This window comes from Myxocyprinus asiaticus, chromosome 46, assembly GCF_019703515.2.
Source record: "Myxocyprinus asiaticus isolate MX2 ecotype Aquarium Trade chromosome 46, UBuf_Myxa_2, whole genome shotgun sequence".
NCBI classification, from domain to species: Eukaryota; Metazoa; Chordata; class Actinopteri; order Cypriniformes; family Catostomidae; genus Myxocyprinus; species Myxocyprinus asiaticus.
Genome location: NC_059389.1, coordinates 16486772 through 16504783, shown reverse-complemented (window position 1 = coordinate 16504783; position 18012 = coordinate 16486772). Strand labels below are relative to the sequence as shown.

At 36.9% G+C, this 18012-nt stretch overlaps 1 protein-coding gene across 3 annotated transcripts in view; it reads left to right on the top strand.

Moving 5' to 3' along the window:
- The window catches only part of LOC127436105 (dedicator of cytokinesis protein 4-like), a 100803-nt gene that overhangs the window by 69298 nt on the left and 13493 nt on the right, over positions 1 to 18012 (top strand). For all 3 annotated transcript variants that reach the window (XM_051690039.1, XM_051690040.1, XM_051690041.1), the window contains 21 exons: positions 191 to 383; positions 782 to 906; positions 2133 to 2267; positions 2357 to 2455; positions 2618 to 2712; positions 2813 to 2888; positions 4216 to 4316; positions 4673 to 4731; positions 4956 to 5104; positions 5723 to 5808; positions 5964 to 5990; positions 6752 to 6847; positions 6954 to 7014; positions 7136 to 7229; positions 7492 to 7640; positions 7928 to 8014; positions 8377 to 8481; positions 11840 to 11981; positions 15133 to 15299; positions 15610 to 15696; positions 15894 to 16070. In XM_051690039.1, the coding sequence (XP_051545999.1) occupies positions 191 to 383; positions 782 to 906; positions 2133 to 2267; positions 2357 to 2455; positions 2618 to 2712; positions 2813 to 2888; positions 4216 to 4316; positions 4673 to 4731; positions 4956 to 5104; positions 5723 to 5808; positions 5964 to 5990; positions 6752 to 6847; positions 6954 to 7014; positions 7136 to 7229; positions 7492 to 7640; positions 7928 to 8014; positions 8377 to 8481; positions 11840 to 11981; positions 15133 to 15299; positions 15610 to 15696; positions 15894 to 16070 (2310 nt within the window). The remainder of the gene's footprint in view (positions 1 to 190; positions 384 to 781; positions 907 to 2132; positions 2268 to 2356; positions 2456 to 2617; positions 2713 to 2812; positions 2889 to 4215; positions 4317 to 4672; positions 4732 to 4955; positions 5105 to 5722; positions 5809 to 5963; positions 5991 to 6751; positions 6848 to 6953; positions 7015 to 7135; positions 7230 to 7491; positions 7641 to 7927; positions 8015 to 8376; positions 8482 to 11839; positions 11982 to 15132; positions 15300 to 15609; positions 15697 to 15893; positions 16071 to 18012) is intronic.

Below are 18012 nucleotides of genomic sequence, written 5' to 3'. Positions count from 1 at the left end.
TTTGGAACAACAAGAGCAAATATGTTTATAAGTAAATAACGACCGAATTTTCATTTTGCACTCCCATACATGTACTGTTATACAGATTACATTACTGTTACCCTTGGTTAAAACCTTGTAAGGAGAAAACTTGTTTTCAAAAACACTTGTTTGAATATGACAGCATGTGTGTTTATGCAAATTTTCTCAGGCTGTGTTCCTGAGATCGTTCCCGACTGTGTGCTGTGAGCTGCTAAAGATCTTCAGCATTAGAGAGGTGGCAAATCTGGCCCGTGACACGCTGAGCAGCCTGCCCGCCCTGACGCACACCGACTGCCCCCTACAGGCTGTCAAACTGCAGTGCATGGCCAAGACCGTTGAGAGTCCACTTTATGTCAACCCAGGTAACATGCCACACATGCTACTCTGAGTAACCGAAGTATTTGTTTTGTATACAAAAACCAAACTAGACATGCAAATGTTTGAAATGGCTATGAAAAGATACTGAAAAATTTTATATATGAAATAGATGATATATGAACATTGACACTCTGTCAACAGAGAGTGTTTTGTTTTGTTTTTTGCATTAATTATTATTCCATTTGAAAGCTTTTATACTCATTATCTGATATCTGAAAACTGTGTAGTACTCAAATGGTTATAGTAATGATATTATTATCAATATTGGTATTATTTTTGGCTTTTGTTTCCAAAGTAAACCAGATGTTAAATTGCTCTTTTAAATGTAAATAATTTCCAGAAATAGGTTATTTAAAACATGCATTTGTTTATGTGTTGTCAGAGTCAAGGTGTGTGTTGTTGCCGGTAGTGCTGCGTCTGCTGCACACACACCTGCAGGAGCAGAAAGAGCTGGTTCTGTGCGCCAACATCCTGACCGGCATGCTGACGCTCAACACACCCACTGCAGTCAGTCTCGCACTAACATTCAACACACCTATACTCTCAATCTCACACATTTCTTACATATTATATTGTTCTAGTGTTCAAGTCAACATGAAGTGCCATTCGCAACCAGTGTTACTTCCATAATCTGACACTTTCTTGAGTGAAAAAGAATATTCAATGAGAACAAATGTAGGGCACGATTTGATTGGATCATAAAAAGTGGTCTCTTTATGACAGGTGGTTGGAGGGGAGGGGTTAAAATAGTAAGAGGTCTTGGTGTCGTTTAGAGGCTCAGCAGTTTTAATAAAATCATCCACAGTCAGAACCAGAATGTGCATTAGGAAATTAAATAGGATAAATTTTGAATTCATGTTGACTTTTAAACTATCTACTATACTCTGTTCTAGAGGTAGACTGATATATCGGTTTTACCGATTAATCAGTGGAGATAGTTGCTTTTTGGCACTTTCGTTATCGGTAAAAATCTATGCCGATAATTGCAGATAGTTTTTCCGTAATTCCTCCGTGTTTCTTAGTCTTTCATCATTGACAATTTTCATCCATATAATTATCCTCACTTCAATGCATAATTTTTTTTTTTTATTAGATAAACAAGTATCTAAATTAAAGCGAGGGCATGCAATGAAAAACACTACTATATGGAAACGTACCATTTCCATATATACAAAACCTGTCATCTGTTGAATATATACTGTAGGTTATAAAAAGCTTAATTTGGTTAATATTTAAGTATAATGCATTGCAACGGAGCCAAGTCTCCCTCATTTCAAAATAAGAGTCCCCGGTGTTTTTTGGGCTTGTTTATAGTTAAAAGCCCCATGTTATAAATCAAATCTTCATTTTCTTTCTCATTATTATTGGGATTTTATTTATTTTGGACTCTTGTTGCCTGTGTCTGTGCCCGTCATAGTAAGGAAAGACTAAGACAATTTTTATGAATCATTCCATTAATCAATTTAAAAAACTATCGGCCGATTAATCGGTTATCGACCTTAGTTATCGGTATCGGCAAAATCCACTATCGGTCGACCTCTGTTCTGCTGTACTCTACTAATGTCTACTCTTTTCTACTACTCTGCTCTACTTCTATTCTATTCTGCTCTACTCAATGCTTTTCTAATATGCTCTTTTACTCAGGTTTATTGGCTTCTTTCACTCCTCCTTTATTGAAATAGCTGTAAAGAATTGGTAGTTTTTCAGTTGAATTTTTTTCTCTCTCTCTGTAGGAGTGTGGCGCACCTGAGGAGGTGAATTTGGTCATGGAGAGTCTGTCTGGTGTGTTACTCAGAACTATACTGGAAGTGACCAACCGCCCTCAGCCTGCCGCCACCTCCCTGCGCCTGCAGTACCAAGATGTTACTGTGAGTTAAGACCTTTTCTCTAAATTTCAGGAAGGTATTTGTGTAAATTGAATACTGGAAGGATGACTTTATGTTTGTGTGTGTTTCAGGGTGAATTTGTTGCCTGCTTGCTCACTCTACTTAGGCAGCTGAAAGATAAAGAATACCAACAACTTCTCAGCAGGTTCCCCACTAAAGACGAACTAACGGTAAAATGTTTTTCTAAACTTGATCAAAGTGTCGATTAAAAGGCCAATTTTCATGCACAACTTATAAGACTTGACAATGCAACTATTTTGCTAGCTCATTTTGTTATAAAAGAGGAGATTTGCAGTGGTCTAATTGTATGATCTCTCCTGCTGGTTTTCCAGAGTTTTCTCCTGCAGTTGTTCACTGTCTTCAGAATACTTATCCGACCGGATATGTTCCCTAAAGACTGGACTGTCATGAGACTTGTCGCTAATAAGTAAGTGCGGAAAATATAACCTACAAAGAGTAATTTAATCTCATTCAGCTATAGAAAGTTGTCATATTGGCTGATGTTTTTTGTTTGTTTGTTTGTTTAGCGTGATCATCACCACTATCCTGTACCTCTCCGATACCCTGCGCAACAACTTCCTTAATGAGAAATTTGACTTCAAGGTAAGGAGAGAGTTTGTGTGTGTATGCATTGTATTGCTTAAAGGTTTGCAAACTCTTAGTTTTATTACAATAAAGAAACTTGTGAAATCATTTGCAAATTATCATCCTTTTTCAAAATTATCTGTATTCATTGCCACTTTTTATTTATATCTGTAGCAAAAATATCTGTATTAATTTATTAACATGCACGTGGGTTTTGCTTAAAGTATTAAGTACTGTATGTTGTTAATTAATTTTCTGCTCTGCTAAGTACCATAACTACCAGAGAAAATTAGCATATACTGTATGAAATTAATTTATGATTACCCAACACATAAATGATTTAATTGAATGTGATAAAATATTCAGATTATTAAGGTAAACTGTTTAAGAGTGAATGCAGTTGATTTAAAAGCCATGATGCAATTGTAACTGTATAGCCCAAAAAGAATCACTGTACGGTACCAGCAAGGTCAAAGTTAAAGGATTAGTTCACCAAAAAATTTAAATTCTCTCATCATTTACTCACCCTCATGCCATCCCAGAAGTATATGTCTTTCTTTCTTCTGCTGAACACAAACAAAGATTTTAAGAAGAATATTTCAGCTCTGTAGGTCCTTTCAATACAAGTCAATGGTAGCCAGAACTTTGAAGCTCATAAAATCAAATAGAGGCAGCATAAGAGTAATCAATACGACTCCAGTAGTTAAATCTATGTCTTCTGAAGCAATGTAATCGCTTTGGGTGAGAAACAGATCAATATTTCAATCCTTTTTTACTGTAAATCTCCACTTTCACTTTCACAATGTAAAAAAAAAGGACTTTCTCACCTACACCTCTCATATTGGTTCTGGAGACAGATGTAACGACTGGAGTCTTATGGATTATTTTTATGCTGCCTTAATGTGATTTTTTGAGCTTGACAGATCTGGTCACCATTCACTTGCATTGTATGGACCTACAGAGCTGAGATATTCGTCTTAAAATTTTTGTTTGTGTTCTGCATAAGAAAAAAGTTATACACATCTGGGATGGTATGAGGGTGAGTAAATGATGAGAGAATTCTCATTTTTGGGTGAACTATCCCTTTAAGGGTGGCTAGAACATTTTTTAACTTTTAACCATGACTGTGTGTGTGTTTTCAGGTGTGTGAGAGCATGCTTCAGTCCAATTTCTTTATTGATAAACTCTACAGATTTTAATTTGTCACATTACTGCATACTGTAGAAGACATTTCCTCCTTTCCTTTCCATATTTCATAGAGCAATCAGGGGACACTGTACATGCATGCCTGGTATGCAAATAATGTTTCTCAGCATTTTAATTAGCTTTTTCGTGTTATCTGTAGGTATGGGAGTCCTATTTTTATCTCTGTATAATATTCATCAACCAGCCTTGCCTTCAGCTTGAGATGTTCCCGCCCTCCAAGAGGAAAAAAGTCCTGGAGAAGTGAGACATATTCATGTTCTTTTCCTTGTATCCCCTACAGGGATTAGACTGAAAGATTTCATGGTGTAAAATAATATATTAAACATAATGACACCCAGCAGGTCGAAACACTTTTAAGAATTTATTGTATATTGGATTATTTGTAGTTTTATGTGCAACTACAGTAACATAAGAAACCTTAGTTGCCTATGCAGTTCATTTCAAGGACATTTCCCAGGTTGAATCAAACAGTTTGCAAAAAAAACAACAGCTTGTAGCGTTCTTAAAATATATAGCCTTTTTTCATGGGAAGTGTTGTATATTTCTGAGCTCTGTTACAGGAGAATTTACATGATTTTTTTGTTTTGTTTTTAAAGGTATGGCGACATGAGAGTAATGATCGGTTGTGAAATTTTCAGCATGTGGCAACATTTGGGTACGTCCAACCAAACTCCAAAAAACTAGAGTCACATGACAATTGTGTTTAAAGACTGTTAATGAAAAGGTTCATAGTAACCAGCTTATGTGAAAAACATGTTTGTTTGTACACTCTCTGAAAGCTAGACATAATATGCGCCAGTGTATACTGTATCCAATTATTTATTACACAAATACTATAGTTTATGTGTGTATGTATGTGTAATCAACGTCTCCACACAGGTGACTATAAGCTGAATCTTATTCCCACCCTGATTGGTCCGTTTATGGAGGTGACTCTGGTACCACAGATGGACCTGCGGAACGTCCTCATCCCCATTTTCCATGACATGATGGACTGTGAACAGAGACGAAGTGGCAACTTCAAACAGGTGCTGAAGTCAAAGTGTGACAAAAACATGTTTCAGCGTGCAAGAACAGAGTTCAGTTTACTGCACAGCAGATTACATGAAAGCTTTACGAATTACAGTTGTTTTCTTGATCATGTTTAAAGTGCATCTTTAGATTAGAATAGAAATTTGAAAAGGTTTAGTCAGTATTTTTGATGTATGATTTAATTCCTAAACCTTTTAAAGGGGCCATATCATGAAAAACAAGACTACCCATAGATCAGCACCCAGTCAGCATTCAGCAACTTGGCCTGCCCTTATAAATGTCAATACCAATAAACAAAGCTGGTACACAGATGTCAGCCAATCGTAACGGATATCCTTTACATAGTCTTCAATTTTAAACGTACAGTACAGAAAACAGTTTTTTTTTTTTTTATTCTAAGGGTCAGAGAGAGGATGGAAAATGGTTATGTAAGACTAAATTACGACAAAGTTAAATGTTCAACAAACCGTTATAACCATTTTAAGTGAACAAAAGCATAGAAAATAGGTCCTTTAAGGAAGGAAAGGAAATATGAAACATTTTGGAGATTTTTTTTTTTTTGATATTTAAGTTTATACATCACTGATGTCTTTTTCTGGGTTGTCGCTATAAAGGTGGAGGCCAAACTGATCGACAAACTAGACAGTCTGTTGTCAGAAGGCAAAGGAGACGAGACTTACAGAGAACTCTTTAACAACATGTGAGTCTCCTTTCAGATTCCTAAAGATCTTGCAACTGGAATGAAGTGTTTTTGTAGATTATATAGTAGAAAAAAACATCTACTTATAAAGTGCTTGTATATATTAACTAAAAATTAATGGTATTATTTATTTATTTTATTTTTTTTTGCATTAGAATTCCATTGTTTGGTCCATATCCAAGGTAAGACAAACTTGTATTAAAGGAATATTCCGGGTTCAATAGTTAAGCTCAATTGACAGCATTTGTGGCATAATATTGAAAATCAAGGTCGCAGTGAGACACTTACAATGGAAGTGAATGGGGCCAATTTTTGAAGGGTTTAAACACAGAAATGTGAAGCTTAAAATTTTATAAAAGCACTTACATTAATTCTTCTGTTAAAACTCATGTATTATTTGAACTGTAAAGTTGTTTAAATCATCATTTTAGGGTCTGTTGACATTATATCATCATGGTAATGAAGTTGTAAAATTGTCTATAACTTTACACAGAAAAGGTTAGTAAGTGATTTTATCAACTAAAATCATGTTAACATGCATACTGATTATATCTTGTGGCTATACTTTTTAAATAGTGAATATTTTAATGTTTATAGATTGGTCCCACTCATTTACATTGTAAGTGTCTCACTGGAATCCAGATTTGTGCTTTTTTTTTTTTTTTTTTTTTTTTTTAAGAAAAGAAGGTGCAAGTCTAAATAAATTGTTGTGGTAATCAGCATTGTGCCACAAATGCTGTCGATTGTGTTTAACTTGTATTGAAGCCGGATTATTCCTTTAAGAAAATAACATATTATAGTTTGTGACTGTGTAACAGAAATGTGTCTATTGTTTCAAGCCAGCCATTCAGAATTTAAATTGTCAAGGGTTTTTAAAATCTATGCATTTTAATAAGTTAATTAAATACATGCGCAGCAATGTTTGTTTGTGTGCATGCTTCAGTCTCTTGAAAAAGATCGAGAGAGAGACCTGGAGAGAGAGCGGCGTTTCCCACATTGCTACTGTCACACGTCTTATGGAAAGATTACTGGATTACAGGTAACATGGGCACACCCACTCACCTCCATACATACAGAGATCATATATAGCATACAGTACAAACACACATTTTCTATGGATCAAATAGCCCTACCTCTCTTCACAGGGACTGTATGAAGATTGGAGAGGTTGATGGAAAAACGATGGGATGTACAGTCAACCTTCTGGTTTGTTTTGCTGATTTTGTCTAAGCAGATTCTACTTAGTTATTTAATATTTATATAGAAAAGGCTGGTATGTGTACCATTCCAGCATCACACTGTTCTTTTCGTCTCTCTCACTCATCAGAACTTCTACAAAACCGAGTTGAATAAAGAAGAGATGTACATCCGTTATATTCACAAGCTCTATGAGCTGCACCTGAAGGCACAGAATTACACCGGTAAAATCCCTCAGAAGATCTGTGTTGATATATTTCACCCAACTGGCAGTTCCAATGATATGTTGATGTGCTATATACTAAAATAATGTAGTATTTACATGGATCTCCAAGAATATGCTATTACCATTATGAGAGTGTCCAAAAAACGAATCAGTTTCTGCAATAATCAATATTTGTTTATTTCATTTATTTCACATATTTTGTTTGTGCAATGGTTATTGACTCTGTGTGTGTGTGTGTATGTGTGTGTTTGTGTTTGCAGAGGCGTCGTACACCCTCCTGCTGTATGATGAGCTGTTGGAGTGGACTGAACGGCCCCTCAGAGAGTTCCTGACGTACCCCATGCAGAGCGAGTGGCACAGAAAGGAATGCCTCCATCTCACCATTATACACAATTTTGACAGGGGGAAAGTGAGTCCTCGATCCTGCTCTCTCTCTCACTTCAAGTTCCTGTCCTTTCTGTTTTGCTGCATAATCTAATTTAAATGATTTCAATGCGGCTTAAAAATGAAGGATCTTGAGACTTAAGATATTGGTTTAGTCTCGAGGAAGCATTGTTTTCACTTTTTCTTCTATAACTCATAGCTTATTATTCAACCATTTTTGATAAGAGCAAGGGAGTATTGTTTATAATGTAAATTTACTTTTATGTATGTTGGATTATTGTGCTGTTTCACTGTTGAACTGTTTCCTTCTAGTGCTGGGAAAACTGCATCATACTGTGTCGAGAGTTGGCCAATCAGTATGAGACTTATTACGATTACAGGAACCTCAGCAAAATGAGGGTAAGAATTTCCTGTTCGCACTTGGCACATCCATGTAGTGTTTTGCCTACAATTCAGAAATCCACATTAGGCTAATAATACAGATGGTAAATAAAGATTTCTCTTAAGCTTTTTGTTTGCAATAGCTGAAAATTGTAGTGTTTATATGAAGTAGATGAAGTTGTTATAGTCTATAAGCATATGGCCAATTGTTATCTTAATGAAGCGTTTCGCTTTAACCTCTTAACTTACCAAATTGTTTTATTTTGCCTGAGTCTGTTAATCAGTCGATTGAATCACAGATTGTGACAGTAATTTGTCATATTAAAAGTTGTTTGCTTTACATTGTGGTCAATGGTGTGTTTTATTTGCATCTTTGATAGATGATGGAAGCCTCGTTTTATGACAAAATAATAAACCAGCAGCGGCTAGAGCCCGAGTTCTTCAGAGTCGGCTTCTACGGCAAGAAGTTCCCCTTCTTTTTAAGGGTAAAGCTTTTCAAGCAATTTTGAAAGTGCTTATGACATTTCTACAACAAACCTTGATATTCAAATGTATTGTATATATGGCTCTTGGAGCGAGTATGGCAAATGTATTATTCAAGTTCCGGTTATTTATTCAAATTTGCATTTAAGGGCTTATTGTTTGAAGTGAATATGTTACAGATACTGTTCTCTAATTCATAAATGGACCCTTTTCACACTTTTGGGTATGGAACATGGAGGTAAACTATAGCAGGTTAATGGGAGACAATGGCAAATGTTATTGTCAGTTTTACCCACTGAAGACGAGATGATAAAGACACATCATGATGAAAATTAAACAATTTTAATCAGAACATGCTGTTGATGAAAATATGATGGGAAACATTATCTTGCAAAGTTATAACAAACAGAAGGAGAAACATCTGTTAGAAAAAGAAAATTCTCGAAAGAATTGATTCATCTAATCCAATAATCCATTTCGGGGACCACCGGCAAAATAAACCCCATTACAAATGAATTACAAATGAATTACCTCACTCAAACGCATCCTATTTATACATGAGGTCAATCACTATATCCACAACATATATGTAATATTAAAACTTAGATCTGCACAGACAATCAAGAGAATGAACAGGTGAACTTGAACTAAGTTACGTTCTTGTCAAAATGCGTAACTTGCGTTGTGAATCCGCTGTTTCCACGCTTCATGCAACCTAAACTGGCTAAAACACGGTCAGTGTGTTCTTTAAAGCATGAAGAACTCAGAATACAGTTGCTTATATAGGTAATACTTCAGTATATTAATTTTATGCAATTATTTCAAGAGTTTTAACAGATTTTTCAAACAGAGTTTGTTACAGTCTGACACATTATTGTCATTTCACCACATTATCGTTAACTAAAATATGTTATTTTATTTAACTAAAAGTATATGCCATTTTAGTTAGAGTAAAACTGACTAAAATGAATAAATATGACATGTATAAATATTGACTAAATTTAAAAGACATTTTCATCAAAAGACTAAAACCATGACAAACAAAAAACGAACAAAAAATTAACACTGGTAACCGCAAAAGAAAAAATCCTTTATAAAGTTTCTACAACTTTCCAAAAGGGGAAAAATTTAAAAGAAAGATGGATTATGAGAAAAGGATGCCAAATTTACTGTTGCTGTATTTGAAAGTGTATGTAAAGGCATGTAACCATTTATACGAAGCAGTTAATTATTGTCAGAACTAGTTAAAAATGTAATTAGCAATATCACACATCAAATATATTAAATAAATTATACGAAATAAACATTTTATTAATTTCTTTCCATTGTAGCATGATGTTGCCTCCAAGCAACATATCTAAAATTATTATAGTAAATTATTGTTTTTCTAAATTTGATTTTGATCTTAGTAATGAGGTACATTTAATGCAATTTTTTTTTAAACAATTTCATAATACATGCTATAGAGAATGAATATAATATACAGTATACAGTGTACAGGTGCATCTCAATAAATTAGAATGTCGTGGAAAAGTTCATTTATTTCAGTAATTCAACTCAAATTGTGAAACTCGTGTATTAAATAAATTCAGATTCTCTATGGGGTTCAGGTCTGGTGTGTTTGCTGGCCAGTCAAGCACACCAACACCATGGTCATTTAACCAACTTTTGGTGCTTTTGGCAGTGTGGGCAGGTGCCAAATCCTGCTGGAAAATGAAATCAGCATCTTTAAAAAGCTGGTCAGCAGAAGGAAGCATGAAGTGCTCCAAAATTTCTTGGTAAACGGGTGCAGTGACTTTGGTTTTCAAAAAACACAATGGACCAACACCAGCAGATGACATTGCACCCCAAATCATCACAGACTGTGGAAACTTAACACTGGACTTCAAGCAACTTGGGCTATGAGCTTCTCCACCCTTCCTCCAGACTCTAGGACCTTGGTTTCCAAATGAAATACAAAACTTGCTCTCATCTGAAAAGAGGACTTTGGAACAATGGGCAACAGTCCAGTTCTTCTTCTCCTTAGCCCAGGTAAGACGTCTCTGACGTTGTCTGTGGTTCAGGAGTGGCTTAACAAGAGGAATACGACAACTGTAGCCAAATTCCTTGACACGTCTGTGTGTGGTGACTCTTGATGCCTTGACCCCAGCCTCAGTCCATTCCTTGTGAAGTTCACCCAAATTCTTGAATCGATTTTGCTTGACAATCATAAGGCTGCGGTTCTCTCGGTTGGTTGTGCATCTTTTTCTTCCACGCTTTTTCCTTCCACTCAACTTTCTGTTAACATGCTTGGATACAGCACTCTGTGAACAGCCAGCTTCTTTGGCAATGAATGTTTGTGGCTTACCCTCCTTGTGAAGGGTGTCAATGATTGTCTTCTGGACAACTGTCAGATCAGCAGTCTTCCCCATGATTGTGTAGCCTAGTGAACCAAACTGAGAGACCATTTTGAAGGCTCAGGAAACCTTTGCAGGTGTTTTGAGTTGATTAGCTGATTGGCATGTCACCATATTCTAATTTGTTGAGATAGTGAATTGGTGGGTTTTTGTTAAATGTGAGCCAAAATCATCACAATTAAAAGAACCAAAGACTTAAACTACTTCAGTCTGTGTGCACTGAATTTATTTAATACACGAGTTTCACAATTTGAGTTGAATTACTGAAATAAATGAACTTTTCCACGACATTCTAATTTATTGAGATGCACCTGTATATATACATTTATATATATATAGACATACAGTGTGTGTGTGTGATTTATTTTCTTATTTATTTGTTTTATATATATATATATATATATATATATATATATTTAAAACAAGGAAATAATCATACTCACTCTCACAATTGAAGAGATATCCTTTATAAAACATTTTACCCCTTATCGGCATCTTTAAAAAAAAATAAATAAATCAAATCAGATGTAATCAGTAAACATGGGGATGCTGGTATTGACTCAGATTCCATTGTAGCAGTGTTGAATAGTTTCCTTGATTTACACCACTTAGTTAAAGCAGAAATACACCAAACTCTGTGCAAAAGGTCCATTCTATTTATAACAGTGTGGTCCTGTATATGTAATATATCTATAACCCTCTAGAGGGCTCACTTAGCTTCTGGAACTCACGGTTACCATCTCCAATTTGCAATATATAATTTGCAACATTCCACATTTAATGAACTATATGCTCTACTTTTTCACATCAGATGTATGTATACAAGTATGGAGGTGGAAAAGTGTCTGAGGAAAGAAACTGGAATGGAATTTTATTCTCATTCAATCTGCATTTTAGCAAGTTCTCTGTCTGTCACTTTTGCCATTCTTCATTATTTTTGTCTGTGTGTGTTGTCTGCCTGCAGAATAAAGAGTTTGTGTGTCGAGGGAATGATTACGAGCGTCTGGAGGCATTTCAGCAGAGGATGCTCAGTGAGTTTCCTCATGCCATCGCTATGCAGCACGCTAACCTGCCCGACCAGACCATCCATCAGGCGGATGCACAGTGTATCCTAATCAGTACCTCTGTATTTTCACTAAAAAACACATTTTGCGCTCCAATTAATTGGATTTGTTTATTTTATACAGTACATGTTCTCGCTTCATATCTTGTGATCGCAAACATGCTCCTCAAGTGTTCACAGATCTGAATGCTAAGATGAACTGGCCTGGAGTAAATTGGGATGCTGTGGTGGTTGGCAGGGCTGGTTTTGGGAAAAGTACAGTTAAAGAACAGGGAACAGCTAATGGGGCAGCTGTTTGGATGGGTGTAAATTGTTGGTTGTCAGCCAGTAGCATTGCTTCTAATTAGATCAGCATCTGAAGTACATGCTTCTCCATGACCCCTTCTCTCTGTAGTCACACCAGCTGCTCTAATGATCAGATAGCTTGAGTTTGTGTTTGGCATAGGGTTATGACAGGGTGAAACTTATTTATTCCAGAGGAAAATTTTGTTGCTCAGAGGTTGTCTGAAGTTCTCAGTTATGTTTTATTTAAGCATTAACTTTGTCTTAGATGTTTCTCCTAAAATTGTAAAGGAAAAATCTAAATAGAAATGGGACAGTTGTTGACATTCAGTAAGAGTATAGTGCTCTGGAATGTTCTCAGTTCAATACCAGTTCAGACCTTATTCACAGTAGCGCCATCTTTGATTTTTAATGGGATTGGCAATGAAGCTCTGAGGAATAGACTTACCATCTCTTTAACGGCATGAACAGTATAAAGCTGAATAAAGCTCCTAGATCACATCTGATTTTCCACAACTCATACTGAATGTTCTTGGACAAATATTTTATCAATGTTTTGTCTGCAGAATGATCCAAAAACACTTTAAACTGCAGTACAGCCCATTGAAGAGACTGTACATCTATTCCTCACAGCCTCGTTGTCATTCCCATTAAAAATCAAAGATGGCGCTAGCGTGAATAAGGTCTGTGGACCAATACCATTGTTTAAAAACATTGCAGCGCATTTGCAGTAAGTGGTGGCAGAAAGCCAGTGTCATTATAAATTTAGTCTACCCAGTAAATCGAGTCCCCATGGGGGCAACCGTTTGTAATGCCTGAGCAAAAACCTATAATGTTATAGTGATAGCATGTCATTGAAGTCTAGGCTAACTGAAAAACACAAACAACGACACATCTTTAATTTCACAATCTATAACTTCAGTTATATATTATTATATGTAACATGTGATTTAAAAGACATTAAATGTTATACTTACATAGTTAAAACTGCATACACCATAAAGTGAATTTGTAAGATTTTTAATCAGGCACTGAATAGAGTACCAGTTATTAGCTCTTTGAGCCAATGGAATCGCTGTGATGTCATATGGGGACTCGATTTACCGGGTAGACTCAATTGATCATGACACCAGCAAACTGTTGTGTTAGATTTGACAGATTAGACAGCTAGCTCTAGCTAGCTCCTCTAAATATCGCTAAAAGTTAATATAAAATAAAATTAACCTTCAGGTTCAAAGCTAGCTAGGTTTGGGTACACTATTGCTATTAACACAGCTAGTTTGAATCATCAATTAAATGAAAGTACAGCACAAAGCCATCATAAATACAGAAATATTCTTAGCTATACTATTATTATAATGAAATTAGTTAATAACATACCAGTAATAAAATGTTCGCTGAGTTAGCCGTGAGTTGGAAATGATCTCCTCAGTCCATTCAGCTCTGTTGATGGAATCCGATCAAAGTGAAACCCTCAGTTTTTGCCATTGTGATTTTGACAGCCAACAACACAGCACAACATTTCATTTAGCTTAACCAGACATTTTAAAGGTAACAGCTAACATTTTAAGAACGGTTATGTCAGCTAACTACAGATTTGGTTTACTGTTTGCTCCATACTTTTTGCCACCACTACCGTATGTGATGTAGGCGGTGATGTTGCCAAAGTATTGGTCTATTAACAACAGAATTTGTGGCATAGTGTTCATTTGCACAAAAAATAATTTATTAGACACTTCCTTTATTTAAAAATAAGAAAAATTAGGTAGCTTAGCAAGTAAAGATGCTGACTACCACACCTGGAGTCACGAGTTCGAATCCAGGGCGTGCTGAGTGACTCCAGCCAGGTCTCCTAAGCAACCAAATTGGCCCGGTTGCTAGGGTGGGTAGAGTCACGTTGGGTTAACCTCCTCGTGGTCACTATAATGTGGTTCTCGCTCTCGATGGGGCGCTTGGTGAGTTGTACGTGGATGCCACGGAGAATAGCGTGAAGCCTCCACACGTGCTAGGTCTCCGCGGTAACGCACTCAACAAGCCACGCGATAAGATGCACGGATTGACGGTCTCAGACGCGGAGGCAACTGAGATTCGTCCTCTGCCACCCGGATTGAGGCGAGTCACTATGCCACCACGAGGACTTGCGCATTGGGAATTGGGCATTCCAAATTGGGGAGAAAAGAAAGAAAAGAAAAGAAAAATTGCTGTTACAGTAACGCACTTACAATGGAAAGGAGTGGGGCCAATCTGTAAATGTTAAAATCATGTTAACACGTATAATGTTTACATCTTGTGCATTTTGTGTTTATGGACTGGCCCCATTCACTTCCATTGTAAGTGCCTTACTGTAACTGCATTTTTTTTTAGTAAACAACAAGGGGCGAGTCGAAATTATTTTTGTGGAACTCAACATTATTCAAAAATTCTGTTAATTGAGCTTATCTTGTATTGAACCCAGAACATTCCTTTAATGTGGATTGCATAGCTCAGATAAGTTGGTTTTGGAAGAAATCGATGAGAAACCTTTTAGTTCATATTGAAATCTCTGACTTTTGATTGCAGACTTTGGGATCTTGGCAAATTACAGTTTGCAACATTGTTGAGATCTCTTCGAAAGCTCTAGAATACAGTATGTGAGATTACTAAAGTCTTTTTCTCAGGAGAATAATCTTAAAAGTAGAATAATTAAGCAAAAGTCTCCATTTGCTCTCCATTTAATGTCTTTGTTGCCTTGAAGTAATAAGAAACAATTTCAATATTGAAGAGGTTCACTTGTTTTTTCTGCCTTATGGGATTGTATATTGAACTTATTCAGGAGTTGTTATATTGTGTATGGAAGTGCATTTTGAAAATGTCATTTTGACCATGTGAAAACCATATGCGCTTTGTACATCCCTTAACTAGCCATGATTCAGATCTGCAGATCTATGCTGTTAGTCCTGTTCCTGAAAACCAGGATGTGCTGCAGAGAGACGGAGTTCCCAATAACATCAAGAGCTTCTACAAAGTCAACCATATTTGGAGGTTCCGCTATGACAGACCTTTTCACAAGGGCACCAAGGACAAGGAGAATGAGTTTAAGGTCTAGTGGAGATCCATACATCCATTCATCCATCCATCCATCCATACATCCAACCAAGCATTTATCCATCCATCCAAGCATCCATCCAACCACCCATCTATTCCTCCAAGCATTTATCCATCCAACCATCCATCCATCCAACCAAACATCCAAGCATCCATCTATCCATCCATCCAAGCAATTATCCAAATAAGTATCCATCCATCCATCCATGGGTTATATTTACATGGGTTATATTTTGTGTAGAAGTAATGACATTTTCTAAAAGTAAACATGCAGTTTTATTCACGTTGTTTGTGTTGTGTTGTAGAGCCTGTGGGTTGAAAGGACAACACTGACCCTTGCTCAGAGTCTTCCTGGCATCTCTCGCTGGTTTGAAGTTGAGAAAAGGGAATTGGTGAGTCATAACTTTTTAAAGCATTTTTTTTTCCTTTGATAAATCATGAGCACTATACACAGCAGATCAGAAACGAGGCTTGAAGTTGTTTTTTGAGTACTTAGCCACTGTCATTAATTTAAAGTAACTACCCTCAAGATCGAAAACCCCCTATATGAGGAACAGAGAAATCTAACCTCAGTGTGCTTTCTGTGTAGGTGGAGATGAGTCCCTTAGAGAATGCCAGCGAAGTGATTGAAAATAAGACGCTGCAGTTGAGAACGCTGATCGCTCAGTGTCAGATGAGGCAGATGCTCAACATCAACCCTCTCACCATGTGCCTGAACGGAGTCATTGACGCCGCTGTCAATGGAGGACTGGCTCGATACCAGGAGGTAAGGGAATGGATGGAGTGCCTGGTGAATCTGGTTGTCATCCAGTTTCACTGGGTCTTGGTTTAGAGGTGGAGGTTTTAGTAGCTGCTTCCTAAGGTCACATCCATACTAATCCATTTTCATTTGAAAACTTAATTTTCAGTAACAACCTCCCAGAACACTCAAGCAACCACCTAGCATTGCCCTAAGAAAATACCCCAAAACACTCTTGCATTCATGTCAGCAAGTTGAACAGACAAGCACCCCTCACATTTTCTTCAGAATCTAGTTGATTTGCTTGTTATTTCACTGCCTTAGAAACTGGATCAAAAATGTATTAAATGAGGAAGTAAAAATAGAGATCTTGGATCATTTCAGATCCAATTTCGCATATGTCTAAGAGTCTTGACAACATGAAAGGACTAGAGTGTAGATAGAGTAGCTATAATGTATAGACATGTGGAACAGATTTTTACATCAGAAGATACTTTAATACAATGATTAATGGTTTGAGTGTCCTGACAGCGATTTAACCTCATTCCTCATAGCAAGATGAAAGACTGATTTTGGCTGTTGCTTTCAGCTAAACCCTCAAAAGAGCATCCAGTGGATATTTAATGAATACCCCTTATCATCACACTTCATAGAACCGGTAACTGCGTGTATCTCTGACAGTTGCCAAGCAACGGCATGTTGAGCACTGGCCTTTGGTGAGCATGAGCTTCAACTAAGGCTATTAAAAGGGAATGGCTAACTGCAGGAGTCCTCCGGCATCCCAGCATGCACCTCACTGCAAAGATTATGAGTTTACTACAGAGCACCGGGTACAGTTCTAGTCACTTTGCTTTGAAAGCTGGATCAAAATCAGAATGAGAATGAGCTTTATTGCCAAGTATGCTTCCACATACAAGGAATTTTTCTTGGTGACAAAAGCTTTCAGTGCACAACAATACAACAACAAGACAGAGATAATAATAAAAATAAAATAAAATAAATAGAATAAAAATAAAAAGCGAATAGAAATATATATATATATATATATATATATATATATATATATATATATATATATATATATATAGAAATACACAATAAGACAAAAAATATACATAGTATGTACAAATAAAAATCTGTTATATACAGTGCAAGGGAATGTAATGTAGAAGAGGTAGAATATGTTAAATAATATAATTGATTAGGCTGTGTATTGCTCGTAATTATAGTATAGTTTTGAACTGTTCATGAGATGGATAGCCTGAGGGTAAAAAAGAGAAATGGAAAAGGGTTTTCGTGCCTGACGGTTCTGGTGCTCAGTGCTCTGTAGCATCAGCCAGAAGGCAAGAGTTCAGAAAGGTAGTGGGCTGGGTGAGTGGGGTCCAGAGTGATTTTACCAGCCCTTTTCCTCACTCTGGAAGTGTACAGTTCTTGAAGGGAGGGCAAGGGGCAACCAATAATCCGCTCAGCAGTTCAAACTGTCCTTTGTAGTCTTCTGATGTCCGATTTCGTAGCTGAGCCAAACCAGACAGTTATTGAAGTGCAGAGGACAGACTCAATGACTGCTGAGTAAAACTGGATTAGCAGCGTCTGTGGCAGGTTGAACTTCCTCAACTGGCGAAGAAGTACAACCTGTGCTAGGCCTTTTTCACAGTGGAGTCAATGTGGGTCTCCCACTTCAGGTCCTGTGAGATGGTAGTGCCCAGGAACCTGAATGACTCCACTGCTGCCATAGTGCTGTTTAGAATGGTGAGTGGGGTCAGTGTTGGGGTGTTCCTCCTAAAGTCCACAATCATCTCCACTGTTTTGAGCGTGTTGAGCTCCAGGTTGTTATGACTGCACCAGTGAGCCAGCCGTTTAACCTCCCTTCTGTATGCAGACTCGTCGTCATCTTGGATGAGGCCGATGACAGTAGTGTTGTCTGCAAACTTCAGGAGCTTGACAGAGGGGTCCTTGGCGGTGCAGTCGT